The sequence below is a fragment of the Lutzomyia longipalpis genome, chromosome 4 (assembly GCF_024334085.1).
Source record: "Lutzomyia longipalpis isolate SR_M1_2022 chromosome 4, ASM2433408v1".
Taxonomy (NCBI): Eukaryota; Metazoa; Arthropoda; class Insecta; order Diptera; family Psychodidae; genus Lutzomyia; species Lutzomyia longipalpis.
The window spans coordinates 21374977-21387287 of NC_074710.1; the positions used below are offsets into that span (position 1 = coordinate 21374977).

The 12311-nt window shown below is 35.0% G+C and overlaps 1 protein-coding gene across 1 annotated transcript; it reads right to left on the minus strand.

The window, feature by feature from the left end:
• Positions 1–438: 438 nt before the first annotated feature.
• LOC129795243 (fatty acid synthase-like) lies at positions 439–9536 on the minus strand. The gene is made up of 7 exons (XM_055836329.1): positions 9185–9536; positions 7394–9054; positions 5864–7127; positions 2711–5779; positions 2471–2622; positions 1975–2356; positions 439–506 (listed from the first exon to the last, which is right to left on the minus strand). The coding sequence occupies exons 1-7, from the start codon at positions 9534–9536 to the stop codon at positions 439–441; spliced, it is 6948 nt and encodes a 2315-aa protein (XP_055692304.1).
• Positions 9537–12311: the final 2775 nt, after the last annotated feature.

Below are 12311 nucleotides of genomic sequence, written 5' to 3' on the forward strand. Positions count from 1 at the left end.
TTGAAAACAAATTTTCTAGAGTTTGAAAATAAACGTCAAATGTTAGAAAATAATGTCAAAGGGATATTAAAGGATTATTATTGTCTGATGTAATCTCTCTAAAATCAGATTCAATAAAATCGTTACAACCGTTACAACAAGATTCTATAAAATAAATTCAAAGTAGATTTTATGTTTCAGAGAAAACATAAAGCATCATAAAAGAAGCATTGTAACCATTAGAGTATCCCACATTAACAACAACTTTGCCTCCATTAAAAATTTCTAAGACTGTGTGCAGACATCTTTAGGACATCTGCTCTGAGCACTAAAGCTTTCCATTCAAATACAGTTCATTGAATAATTTTTGGTACAATCTCAATTCTTGTAACGTACATTGCGTCTTTACACTTATAAGAGGATCCTGGGATGAATGGTACAATAGCAGCCACCCACCTCCTAGGTGGTCCAGGATGATGAAAAGGGGATGAGGAAAGCAACCTGAATGAGGGCGAATGATGCGATAACTGAAGCAAGAGATATTGGATTTGGGTGTTAAGTGTTAAAGAGGCGGAGGATGGGCGAGTGGTTCTGTTGAGGCTCCCATTTGGAATTGGGTCAATGCCATTTGGTCACAATCAAAGGGAAATTTCATTTTCACTCTCCCACGAGTGACCACATAAGCAGAAATTATAATTCAATCTCTTCTCACGTCGTACAGTTATATATATATTGATACACACACAAAATGCTTTAGGAAATTCAATTTACAATCATTTCCTCGGACAGCTTTTCCATCAGATTGCGGTGTGAATGCGGCGAAAGTAGAGGAAATTGAAGATTTCCTTGCATTTGGAAAATTCTTAAACCTTTTTTCTCATTGAAAAAATTTTCCAAGCTCGTGACGAATCAAGAAAGTAAATTATCCCAATAAAAACTAAGAATTTCAATCAATCAATCAAAAAAGAAAAATAAAGAAATATTTTTTCTTAAGCTCTTTTTATTGTTCGACAACCAAAACACAGATATTTCTCAATAATTTTTCCTTTAAATTTTAATTAATAAACCTTTTTATAAAATTAACATCCAGTTATTATTGAGAATTATTCATTGGTTTTCTCGCTTTTCCTGAGAAAATTCCGAATAATTTCTGCAATTTCTTCTACAGATTCTCCAATGATGATTGTCCGGTGATTTCCATTGACAACATGAATTTTTACATCTCCATCACAGATCTTGAAATTAAAGAAAAATATTTTATTATTACCTTAATTGATTTATTAATACAACAGGGGGTGCCAGCAAAGGAGGGTATTTCGGTGTAATATATACAATTTAGAATTTCAGACCTATTCTTCAGAAGTTAAAACATAATTTAATGTCTTAAAAGCACATAAAAAATTTTGAAATTGAATCTACAAATTTTAGAAAATAAACAATAAAAATGGAAAAATTAAACGTTAAAAATATGTCAAAGTTTAAATAAAGTGTCAGACGTCTAAAAAAAGCGTCAAATATGTTAGAAAAGAAATGTCACACGTTAAGAAAATATCGTCAAATAACTTTAAATTTTCAAAAAGAAAGGTCCAAACGTTTATAAATGTTAAGTCGTTTTTATCCATTAACAACGTCTTTTAAATTAAAAGAAAAGCATCATCCTTTGAATAGATTCCTAGATAAGACCTTTTATAAAAAAAATACTTACCCCTTTTAACCCATAGTCTTGTGGAAAATTAAAATCCTGCGATGAGGCTTTAATTAGAACTATATCGGTCTTTATTTTTCCAGTTGCTTTATAACCTGCACATGCTTTAACTCTTTTTCCAAAGGAAGTCGCAGCGTTTCGTATCTTAAGGAGAAATGAAAATCAGTTAAATAAATTAAAAAAGAAAACTGTTTTCAAGTAATTTGAGACTACCAATTCATGATCATGTTTAGTAGTTTTGTGAATTAAATCTGCTAATTTTTCGTTTCTTTTTTCCTTTGTTGAGATACCTTCGACTTCCTTCATAATGGATAAACCTTTGTCAAATCCAACAACCATCATTGTTAAATGCCACAACGCAATATTCTCGTCATCTGTGTGAGATGATCTAAATAACGATCGTTTCTGGTGCAATTGCATGTTGAAGAAAGTCGGTGATCCATCCAAAAGGATCACATTTACGGCGTCATTGTGCACCATTTCCAACTGTTGAGCCATTTCACAGGCAATCACTGCACCATAGGAATATCCTACAATGTTGTAAGGACCTGTGCTCTGAATTGTTTTCATTTGACAAATGTAGAATTTTGTCATGTCCTGAATGGATTCCAGAGGGACATCCTCTGTACACTGAAGACCCCAAACTGGGCAATTAAGCTCAGCTGCCAATGGCTTTAATGCACCAACAAATCCTTCAATTGAATGAATCTTAAGAGGAGAAATTGTAGCCTGTTACACCTGTTCACTGATGTTTGTTACCTACTATATTGCAAGGAATTTTCTTACCACAAATATTGGCCTATCTTGACAATCTTCTACGGCATTTGATGGTAAGCGCACCAAAAGCTCCTTTGGCATAAGTTCCTTTGTGAATTCATCTTGTATATCTATTTCGGACTTAGCTCTGATCACGTAACTTCCAGATGACGCATTTACTTCTTTATTGTACGAAAATTGTCAAAGAACAAATAAACTTTTAGAACACAGAATTATTTACACCTATACTTTAACAGTAAAGATCCTTACCATACTCCTTTAACTTTCCAAAAGTAAGTTGCTTAATTTCCTGTACGTTAAGTACCAAATCATAATTCCTCTCTAAGGTTTGCTTTATTTCGACACCCATCAATGAATCCATTCCCAAGTCAATTAAGGACATTCCATTGGGAATTTTATCGAGATTTCTAATACCAAGGATATTTGCAACACATGCAGATACGCTCAACTGTCCAGAAGCATGTGATCTGCATTTATTCATTACAACCATTGAAGACAGTACAGAATGACGTTGTTGCATGAGTATGTCTATTGTCTCAAGGCAGGATGATATTCTCTGGGGTACTGTACCACCCACAATTATTTTATTGTCACCCATACGGTCAAAAAGGATCCCCGTGTCACCAATAGCTCCCCACTGAATGACAGTGGCGTGATATCCAGCTGCTTGACGCGCTTCACAGATCCGTTCCATTCCTGAATTTGCAAGTCCATAGTTAACCTGCCCAATATTGCCACGTCCACATACTACACTGGAGAAGCAAATGAAGTAGTCCAAATTCGGGCAAAGAGTACGTGAAGCAGCATCAAGGAATTTTGTTGCGTTGATTTTCGGGAGACAGACTTCTTCAAAGTTGGCTTGCGTCTGATCATCAAGGGCTGCGTCGTGCAGTACAACAGCTAAGTTGAAAATTCCCCCTACAGCACCGAGCTTTGCGGATTCTTTTAGTAATTCTTCAACGCCCTCCTGAGTTGCTACATCATTCTTGTCTACCACGATATTAATGCCATTCTTCTTCCAACGTCGTATCATTAGAGATTGATAGCCTGTCTTGATTCCACTACGAGATGAAGCAACAATATTTTTCGCTCCACGGGCTATAAGCCAATGAATCAGCTCTAGGCCAAATCCACCCAATCCTCCAACAACTACATAAGTCTTCTCACTGTACATGTAGGTTCGTGGTATGGCTGATATGAGTTTCGGAGAAGGTAGAAGCTGCTTCTGTTCTTCTTCTTCACGTATTTTGATAACTACTTTACCAATATGCTTGCCACTTGCCATAAAACGAAAAGCTTCTTCAACGTGATGTTCATCAAATAATGTAAGAGGAAGTGGACGAACAGCACCACTCTTGATACCATCACTCATGAGCTGTACCATCATTTTAACAGTCTCATCGTCCCATGATAAAACATCATCAACCAAAACTCCGTGAAAGCTGGTATTTTTCAGGAATACAGACGTCCCCAATGGAGTATTATTGGTCAAATCAAATTTTCCAATTTCAATAAATCTCCCATTCTGTCCGAGACACCTAACAGATGCTCTGAACTTATCATCAGCCAATGAATTCAGAACGAGATCAACACCTTTCCCTTTAGTTTCACGCATAATCATTTGTTCGAATGAACAATCGCGGGAATTTCCAATATGACAATCATTCAATTGGGGAAAAGCTTTCATGAGGAATTCCCTCTTTTCCTTACTCCCAACCGTTGTAAAAACCGTCAAGCCATAATTAAGTGCAACTGCAATGGCAGCTTGTCCAACACCTCCAGCTCCAGCATGAATAAGGATAGTCTCACCTTTTTTCATCTTCCCCCGTATTACAAGCCCGTAGTATGCAGTACCGTAAGCAACTGGAACTGTTGATGCTTCTTCAAGAGTCCAGGTATCTGGTACAGGTAAAATTAAAATTTTTCTCGTTACACACATTGTTGCGAATGATTTAGCTTGTGCCAATGCCATGATGCGATTTCCTTTTGAATCACGTCCTGAGAATTCAATTCCAAGAATGCATTCATCATTTCCCATTTGTATTACATCAAGTTTTCCAATACTCAGCATAATGTCGCGGAAATTTAGTGTTGCATAGTAAACTGAACAGACCTCATCACTATCAGAGTGCGGACGATTGTAATTGAGGGATCCTTCAATCCATTTGAAACTTGACAAATTACCCCTTATGAGATTATTCACAAAGGCATGTTCCACCAGATGTGTTTGGTCTTGATTGTTCAATTTGAGATACCGATAAGTACCCCAAGATCCATTCTTAAGAACATTCATAATAAGATTCTTAGTTATCTGCTTAGCATAGAAAGGATTTGTGAGGGAAAATGTTGGAGCGTTGGTGTCTTGAATAAAGAATAATCTTGCAAATTTACCTCCAACTTCATATTTTAGGCAATTCATTAAGCCCACAGCTCCAAATAATTCCTCACCTTGGCATACGACGTACACGAGCTTTTTCTCATCTTCAGCTGTACGAAGAGCATTTTTGAGATCTTCTAACCAATTGAAATTCTTTTCAGTCACATTTATTACTTGAACATTGTGAGAATTGTTCTCAAAAATCGGACGTAGAAGAAGGAATTCTCTATTTTCGTAAGCTTGTGATGAAACTAGGACGCAGTTGAGCTTGTCAAAAAGTGCACTGTTGCAGTTATTGGAGCCTTCTTCCGTTGATTCATCAAGAAGAATAAAACAATCTTCTCCAATGGATTCTCTGAGATTTTTTAAAATCATTTCAGCATTTAAATTTTTAAGAATGTCCGTTGCAATAAAGATATGACAACCAACTTTAATTGATCCTTCTTTAATATCCTTGACAACAATGTGAATTTCAGCATCAGTCATCAGTTGTTGTAGTTCTGGCGTACTTTCAGTCACCACAATAGTAGTATCACTTCCCAAAATGGGTTCATTCTCAATTATATTCTTTACAGATGAACTCAGAAGTTTTTCTGGATTAATGTTTCCCATTTCATCTGGCATCATGTCAAGCAGCACTTCAGTTGTCTTAATTTTAAATGCTCCCTTGCAATTTTCAATTGCAAGTTGTACTGCACTTGTAATTGCGTACTCTTTTGCTCGCTCCTTTGCCACATCCTGTTGATCTGATGAATCTTCGGGCAGATTCCAGATGTTGAAATTTGGAATGAATGTATATCTTTCTAACACGGGTGGGGCATGGGAATTTTGACGCCTTGGAGCCAGAGATGCAGAGACACCTCTTATTTCTATTCCACCACTTTTTAGGACATTTAAATCCCTGTACAAGTATACAGGGAAAATACTTTCTTCACTTTCATCTGATCTCAAGCCTGTATTTGAGTCTGTGCTTAGGTCTGTATTCGATCCTTTACTCTGACTTGTATTCAAGTCTGTATTCAAGCCTGTTCTATACTGCTCTGCTAATTTAAGATGCATCTCTGGGTTAATAATAACCTTCTCAAAGCGCTTTGGTAAGAACAAATCACGAAATTCTAATTGAATTGAACCAAATTGAAGCATTGTATCCATAAATGTCACCCAATTCTCCTCATTCCACCTCAGTTTTCCTGCATCTGCATCTAAATTTGCCTGGACAATACCACGAAATAGTCCACTGTAGTCATACCCACGAAGACGTAACTCCTTATAAACTTCATTTGTATTTAATACCAAATCATTGATTGATTCTGAATGTGGTTCAAGGGGTAACATTTCTTCCTCAATATTTTCTGGAATTCGTATTGTTCCTGATGCAACAAGAGAATTTCCTTCGCAAATTTCAAACTTTTCTGAACCATCGAAGAAATTTATGGTGAGTTTCACAGCTCCACCAGGAAGTAAAATATTTGCACGATGAAACGAAACATTTTCAAAGACAACTGGTGTGTTATTGTGGGTCCTTCTTCGTATAAATGAAAAATGACGCCAAGCAAGCATTAAGTAACCTGTAGCAGGAAACAGGATACGACCATCTATATTGTGTCCCTTCAAGAAAACACCATCATCTTTGCTAAGATTAAATTCCACATGTGTTACGCCGTAAGATGTTAAGGCTTCATCGAGGTAAGCTTTTGCGAATGGAACATTATACTTCTGTGAGTGATCCCATTTAATTTTTGAGTTGAGCATCGGTGTACCACGTGCCACGGGAAAGGTAACATGAGGGAAGAGTTTATTGACAACTGGCTGTGCTCCAGCTGCATAGAGTTTCCCAATGTTGTTCAATATAAATTGAAAATTCTTTCCATGATTGTCTCGCTTCATGAGGCTCACATTTGTCACATCTTTCCCCAGAGATCGCCTAAGGATAGCCTGAAGAAGTCCATGAGGGGCTATTTCGATGCAAATTGCATTCTTTGGAACATGCTGAATGGCTCCGTGGAAGTAAACTGGAGATAGAAGATTATTAACATGATAATCAGCAGAACTCTTCTTGCAAAGTGTTGAATTCCAATCTGCTTCAAGGATGCTTGAGCTTATCCACCGCTCTGTACGATCCTTTGGATCCGGAATAATTTTATCGAGAGACTTCTTTAGTAAAGGACCTGCATCTGCAATATACTTGCTATGAAAAGCTCTTCCTGCAACATTAACAGATTTAACGAATATCCCTTCTTCATTTAGAAGCTCTACGAATTTATTAACAGAATCTGTTGGTCCAGATATCTAGAATAAAATTTAAATAGAAGGAGTATTTATTTTAAAAAAAAAAACAAAACAAAACAAAAGATCCTCATTTGTTAGAGCATCCCGATTGCCCACAACTTGCCAGCTTCAAAATTTTGTTTTATTGGTTTGTCCTAACCTAAGATATTCACATAAATTCAGTAGAATTTTGATTTTCTGTCTCATTCATCCCAATTGAATGTAATGGTAAAAATGTTAGGTTAGAAATCCAGAAATATATTGGGCAAACCAATAAATAAACTCACTGTAACATTGTCAGCACTGTTATGACAAGCAGGAAAAATATCCTCAGGTAGACGTTTTAAGCATTCATCCCAGGATAAACCAACAGATGCCATCATTCCTGATATTAAATCCGTATCAACGATGCACCTCCCTCGCCAATATGAAGCCAGAATAGTTTGTTCTAATGTGAGACCTCCATCAGCATAGGCACATCCTAATTCTCCAACTGAATGCCCAACAAATCCATCAGGAATGATCTCCAGATGTTGTAAGAGATCAGTCAAAGCAATTTGCATTGCTGTGATTGCAATAAAGTTGTACAGAATATCAAAATGAGATTCATTCATATTAATGAGGACTTCAATAAGATCTATGCCTTCAGGACGCAATGCAGCAGCGCATTGATCAAGACTCTTTCTAAAGACATCAATTTGCATAAGGTCCTTCGCCATATGAGCCCACTGTGAACCCATTCCTGTGTACACAAACCATATTGGACGATTTGCATCAAGCATCTCAACTACGTCAGACAGAGATTCATCTTTGTTAACAACAGCATATCCACGATAGTTGTGAAGAGGAATATTCTTGCTGTGAACTTCATTAATTAGTGCCAAATACTCCTCATCTTGGGCATGGGTTTCGATGTCAGTTAGAAGAGTGTTAACAGCTTCACTGGTACGCCCTGAAACAACGACCAATCGCGGCAATTCATCCTTACGGCTGATCTTCACCTTTGGATTAGACTTGAGAATTACATGAGCATTCGAGCCACCAAATCCAAAATTATTCACTGAAACAATCCCTCCATTCCATGGAGTACTCTCGACCAGAACCTCAATACGTCCATCAATGAGAGCAGGTATCTTCGGATTAGGCTTGCTGTAATGCAAATTCCCCGGTAGGATACCTTCTTCCATGGCAATGAGAATTTTTGCAACGGAGCATACACCGGAAGCAGGCTCCGAATGTCCCATATTTGATTTTACCGAACCAATTGGAAGGGGTGTCTTGCGATTGTTGCAGAAGACTTCACAAATTGCATTAACTTCCTCTGGATCACCAACAGTAGTGCCAGTTCCATGAGCTTCAACGTAGACAACTTCCAATGGATTGAGATTGATCTCCTTAAATGTCTCCTCAATGAGACATTGTTGCATCTGTCCACTGGGATAGGTAATCCCTTGCTCTTTGGCCCCATCTGCATTTGTTCGTATATTGAGGATTGTTGAATAAATACGACGAGCATCTTTGGCCTTTTGCAGAAACAACACCCCGCATGCATCTGCCCTGACATATCCATTTGCAGACTCATCAAATACCCGAGCATATCCTTCAGGATTCAACATACGATAGTCGGCAAATTGCTTTGTAACACCCGGTCTAAGGGTTAGATTGCCTCCAGTAACAATGGCTGCATCGCATCGTCCTGTACGCATATCAAAAAAAGCCTGATTCATAGCATGGAGAGAACTGGAGCATGCCGTATCCATGACCATACTTGGTCCTCGCAAATCAAATGTATATGACAGCCTATTGGCAAACATAGTATGAAGACTACCCAATAATCCGTATTCATTCACCAAATGAGGATATATATTTAAGAATTGTTCCTGATCTGATCCTGACAATCCTGTATAGACACCTGTACGGGATCCACGTAGATCTCGAGGATTGTAGCCTAGAGGAAAAAAAAGAGTTACGACGATTTTATTCATACCTTAATTGTTAATCTTAATCAGTCCAAGATTAAGATCCTTCTCACTTTTAAGTCTGCTAACAAATAAGAATTTTCTACAATTTCCTCTCACCTGCATCAATAATTGCCTCATGCGTTGCCTCAAGAAGCATCCGTATGACCGGATCAAGAGCTTCAGCTTGCTTCGAATGAACTCCAAAAAAGATATGATCAAAATTGGCAAGATCGTCTTCCTTTATCTTGCCCGCACGTGGTGGTACACCAGGCAAATCATTAGGCCACCGGCGTGGATCATCATTAACCATATCAATGCCATTTAACAGATTATTCTTAAATTCCTCAATATTGGAACTCTCAGGAAAACGACCTGAGAAGCCAGATATTACGATTTCATCATCGATTGTTTGTAAATTCGAAGCATCATGACCGAAAGCAGGATAGTTTTTCTTATGTTCAGTCGGCATCATTAAATGCCTTCTTTTTACTATCGATGATTATGCAAAAAAAAAAAGGATGAAAAACAATTAATAAAAAAAAAATCCCAAATGGAACACACTTGTTGAAATGTTAAAAAAAAAAGAATTTTTTGAGTTGTTTTATTCCACAATAATATGTCTTAATTGGTTTTATTTAATTATTGTAGACATTGTGTGTTAATAAAAATTTTGTATAAAAACCATTTTTAGTGATTTTGCAAGTTTTCTACATAAAATTCCTCTAAAAAGCTTATTTTAGATTTTTTTTTGTAAAAGTCTGTAAATGTAATATGCTTTAGAATTTATTTTAAAAAGTCTTTTGAAAACCTAAGATTTTTCCTACTTTTCTGCTGTTAAGAATTTCTCAATTCTTTTGCTATGCCGACCCAAAGAAGTTCTTTACAAAAAACTAACGAATATTTAAAACTTTTTAGGAAACTTTATAAAATGCTTTTCTAAATTTTTAATCGTCCCTAGTTTCAACACTTCTCGTAAAAAATATTCATTGCAAGGAATTTTAAATATTTTTTTTATATGAATAATCATTGTCTTAATTTAAATTAATATCTAAATTAATAGGCCAATACAAATACCAAAGAAAACTTACATCTTTTTACAAGTGAGATATTTAAAAACAATCTTAACCGTGCAAAAAATAAGTCCAAGAACCACACTGATATGTATTTGAATTTCAACAAGAATATATTCAAAAATTTAAGGAAAGGATGAAAAAAATATCCTATATTCACAAATGCATTAGAGGATATGAGGAAATCCACAAAAAATCGTTATAAAAATAATATTTTCTTTAAAAGAAAATTTTGTCACACCCTGCCGATAGACTGAGAAAACTAACTTTGCACTAAATAACTGCACAGAAAGACTAAAGTGCTAAATTGAAAACTCTCCGCTTTATATATTCGCATTTTTAATGACATCCAATAAATTTATTTTAATTTTTTTTAATGTTTTTTCAGGAGCTTTCGTACCTCATTAGTACAGCAGACATTGTTACAACGTAATTTTTTGTTATCTCCTTTAATTTGTTTTAATTGCTTTTTATTAGTTGGTGTTCCACTTCTTGGTTAACAGAAAGTTTTTATGTTATTTACTTTTTTTTTGCAAACTGTCAATGATTTAATTGGATTAGGTGGGGAGAAATTTTTTTAGAGAAGGAAATTTGCAGCAGAAATTTTCTTTAACCCTGGAGGATCGATATGTCTATCCTCAAAACTTTGACCTTAATTTTCTCTCAAAAAAAAAGAAAGTCACCTTTTACTCTCTTCCTCCGAGAAATTCTTACAAAATTTCTCTGAAGAATTTTTTTTCTGCAGAAATTTCTACAAAAATATGGTCAGTTGTTCACTGGGTGACTGACTCAGTGGTTATACCTTGAGAACAGCGATCTGCGACCATCAATGGCTTCCCAAAAAACTTTTACTTATTAAGAAAAAAAAGAAAATATTTTCCACAAAATCAAGGTATAGTTGAGTCGTAAGACGGTCGTGGAGGAGTCGGGAAACAGTCACAATGAATAAGGTAAGATACTTTATCGAATAATCAAATAAATTCAACCTTGCTTCGTTGAAATATTTCCCTAGAACCTTCAAAATATTCATTTTGCTGAAAATTTCCCCAAAAACCGCGAAAAGTGAATTAAAAGAGCAATGAATGTAAACATATTTAGGTCTTTATTTAATTTCGTGACGTTGGGTCATAATAAAAGTATGTTGTATATGTATATATTTAATTATATTCTTATATACCAATGAATTATTTCTTCGTGATCATTATAACATTTTTTTTCATAATCATGTTTATTTTATTTTTTGTTTGATAAAATTTGTGTGTTCTTTTACTCTCTTTTTTTTTGAACACTTTTTCTTCTCACCTTTGAATATCTATGTAATGTATCTTTTGTTGTATTTTTTTGCTATTTAATTTGAAATAAATAAAAATGTATTTGTATACAATACCAAAGAAATGATGGAAAAGAAGGAGAAAAAATGAAAAATCACTCTGAGAGTTCATAAAACTCCCGAAGGTGCTTTTGTTAAGGACATTCCGGACATTCATTACAGATATATTACATTTTCTTTCTTCTTTTTTAATATTTTGTTTAATTAATCAGTCAATAATTTGATTAGATTTTCTTATATTCAGCCATTAAATTAATCTTTTCATTGTATTTTGTTTGAAAAGAAAGATTATAGAGATTTTTTTCACAAGTTTTTGTTATTTATGATAGACAAAAATAGCTATAAAAGATCCCATTGTCTCACTTCAAGGTCCACTTAAAAAATCTTCTTAATTATATATTTTTTTTATACATTTCTTGTTTTTTTTTTTTGTCAATAATAGTAGGGGAGAGCGGGGTTAAAAAAGTCACTTAAGGGTTTAGAAAAAGCTCAAAATATCATATTTCCCAAACAGATAAAGCAAAATGTATAGCTCATTTCTTTAGGATATTTCTTGCCCTACAACTCTTTCTCAGATCGTTTTGTTCTATCTAGCTAGGAAATATGATATTTTAAGCTTTTTTCGAACCCTTAAGTGACTTTATTAGCCCCGCCCTCCCCTATAGAATAAAGAGATTGTTTTGGTTTTTTTTCCCATGGAAGAATTCAAATATACGATTATTATTAATAATTTTTATTTATAATAAAATTAAAAAGTTTTTAAAAGTATTGTAGGCCACATATAAATCAATAATATATAACTTTTCATAGGTTCATCTCAGTTTTATAGTTCGCTATTTATAGT